Raw genomic sequence first — 2500 nt, forward strand, 5'->3', positions numbered from 1 at the left:
CTTAAACGTGTGGTCTGAAGCACACAGTTTAAGATACAGTTTAGGGTGTGACCAACTCCACTTTTGCTAGTTTGACAGTGGAATAAATGATCAGAATCCCAGGAAACGCTTGGTTCAAAAAGGGTTGTACTTACGCTTCTTAATTAATCATAGTGTGGATTGGGTGTAACATCCAATAAACCAATGAAAGTGCCTTTTCCCATTCCGTTTAAAAGCCAGGTGGCGTTTAAACCATGGAGTGTGCTGCTATTATAATGACGAGTGAATATATCTCTGCAGAAGGAATCTGGCTTGCACGCACTGCCATCAAGGCAACAGCAGAATTCCACCAAAGCTTGCTTTGATGAAACAGGTGTGTGTGTGTGTAGCAATTTTGAGCCTGGGCATATTGAGCTCGTAGGCAACAGCAAAACAAAGGCAATAAGTTCTTTACTTTCACAGTACTGACTGATAAGGGGATACAATGTGAAAAACAACGCGCAAAAAGGCAGCACTCACCCCAATAACCTTCGAATGAGAGAATAAATCCTAAGGACATTCAATCAAGCACACTAGCAGTTTTTTCATTACCTTGCTAGAGACTTATTGGCAGGGTCTCACCAAGCAAATCATGAGCTATAGATTTCTTGATAATGCGTTCACAAAATAACAGTGAAATACTGCACTTTTTTCTTGGTCAGTGTCGTAAATATTTTCAGTGGCATCAAAATAGCAATGTATGATCAGTGCACCTGATCTCACCTCTCATCAAATCACTTGATCGGTGCACCACGATCAGTGCACCTAATCACATCACTTGATAAGTGCACCACGATCAGTGCACCTGATCACATCACTTTCACTGACACATCCCTGGGTGCTCAAGTGGATTTGCCATTTAGCAATGCCTGCGGATGGGATAAGGATAACTGCATTGGTCACAAACTGACAAAAAGCACATTGTGTCGTTGCACCAGACATGAGATAAGACCCTGTGTGTTAAGTTTCTGTGCGTATAGTAACTTTGTCTTTGTGTCGTGGCTGTTAGGCTACTGATAATACAGTATGTCAGGCAGTGGCCCTTTGTGCAGGTGTAACGAATGCCAGCTAGCTTAGCTGTGCTTGTGGAACATTGGTAAACCTCACTCCCCGACGCCTCAAGAGTGCTGCTGGCATGCGAGCCAGTAGCCTGGGCTATTGGCTCAATTGTTAGCGCGCTCGCCTCCCGATCCGAGGTGCTGCTGTTCGCGGGTTCGAGTCCGGGCGTGTGCAGGGCTGAATCGCGCAGGTTCAACACAACGCAGGTTACACAGGTATGCATGATTGTGTGTGTTGGGTGCTTGTGACTATGTGTAATGAATCTATGAGTGTGTTAAGAACTAGAGAATTGTGTGTGTATATATTTAGTTGTGTGTGTGTTTAGAGAGAATCTGTGCATGTGTGTGTGTGTGTGTGTGTGTGTGTGTGTGTGTGTGTGTGTGTGTGTGTTACCTGCACAAATCATCCCGCATGCACTGCATCTTCAGGGTCAGGCAGTTGGGCGGATGGTCATGCTCGCGGTCCTCGAATGAGCAGGACGGCACGATGGTCTTGCGGCGGCGCTCGCCACACAGCGGGTCCGAGCATGGGCAGAAGAGCACGGGCAGGCTGTAGTCCTCGGGCACGCGCTCCAGGAAGCGCCGCAGCGCCCGGTGGCACTTCTGCCGGTTGCAGTAGCTGGCGCCGTCGACGGCCGGTTTGGTGCAGGCCACGGCGTACTCGGAGCGTAGCGCGCCGCACTTCTCGAACATGCCGCAGTCCTGCGCCGCCTTCAGACACTGGTTCTGCCACGGAGACGAGGCTAAGGGAAGGAGAGGGAGGGTTGGAGAGATACGGAGAGACAGACATAGAGCCTTACCACTCCTTCACTAAACCATTGTCTCACACTCTCATGCACTCTGAGGACCAGATGTACTAACGCTTTTGCGCCCACTTCAGGCGTATTTGTTTCGCAACATGCATGTAAAATCACTGCGAGGTATGTACAAACAGGCTGCAATGATGTTAAAGCGCAAACTGCCTGTTGTGGGAGCTGAAAATGGCTCATTGCGTTTTTCGTGTCGTGCATATGCATTCATGGGAGGATCCAGGGGAAAGTGGGAGTTTAGCATAAAGAGATGGGAGAAAGAGCGCCTAATTATGTATTCCACGGTATGTACAAAGACTGCTTGAGTCTTTGAAAGAGCACATCTATTCTGCACTTACAGTAAATATATTCTGCCTTGTAAAAGCAGGTGTTAATCCAAATTGCAGTTCAATGCATCAATAAGAGAACCTTTCAAAGACAACAGAATCGCTATTTAGAGCACCAGTTTGTAAGTATTTGTACTAACAAAAGCAACCTTAACTTTCGTTGGCCTTTCGAATGTCTTACTTTCACTTTAGATTTGACCAATCTTCCATAGCCTATGTGCATAAGTTTTGAGTAGAACTACTGATCTTCATTATCTCCCTGCTTGTTGACATCTTATCATGTATGGTA

The 2500-nt window shown here is 46.8% G+C and overlaps 1 protein-coding gene across 1 annotated transcript in view; it reads right to left on the bottom strand.

Moving 5' to 3' along the window:
* LOC143133140 (GDNF family receptor alpha-4-like) overlaps positions 1-2500 on the bottom strand; it is a 23628-nt gene that overhangs the window by 8590 nt on the left and 12538 nt on the right. The window contains exon 5 of the mRNA XM_076292909.1: positions 1471-1819. Within this exon, the coding sequence (XP_076149024.1) occupies positions 1471-1819 (349 nt within the window). The remainder of the gene's footprint in view (positions 1-1470; positions 1820-2500) is intronic.

Source organism: Alosa pseudoharengus, unplaced genomic scaffold, assembly GCF_046254945.1.
Source record: "Alosa pseudoharengus isolate Yale_2024_CS ecotype anadromous, Long Island Sound unplaced genomic scaffold, YU_APseudo_1.1 YU_APseudo_1.1_scf_19, whole genome shotgun sequence".
In the NCBI taxonomy this organism is placed as follows: domain Eukaryota; kingdom Metazoa; phylum Chordata; class Actinopteri; order Clupeiformes; family Clupeidae; genus Alosa; species Alosa pseudoharengus.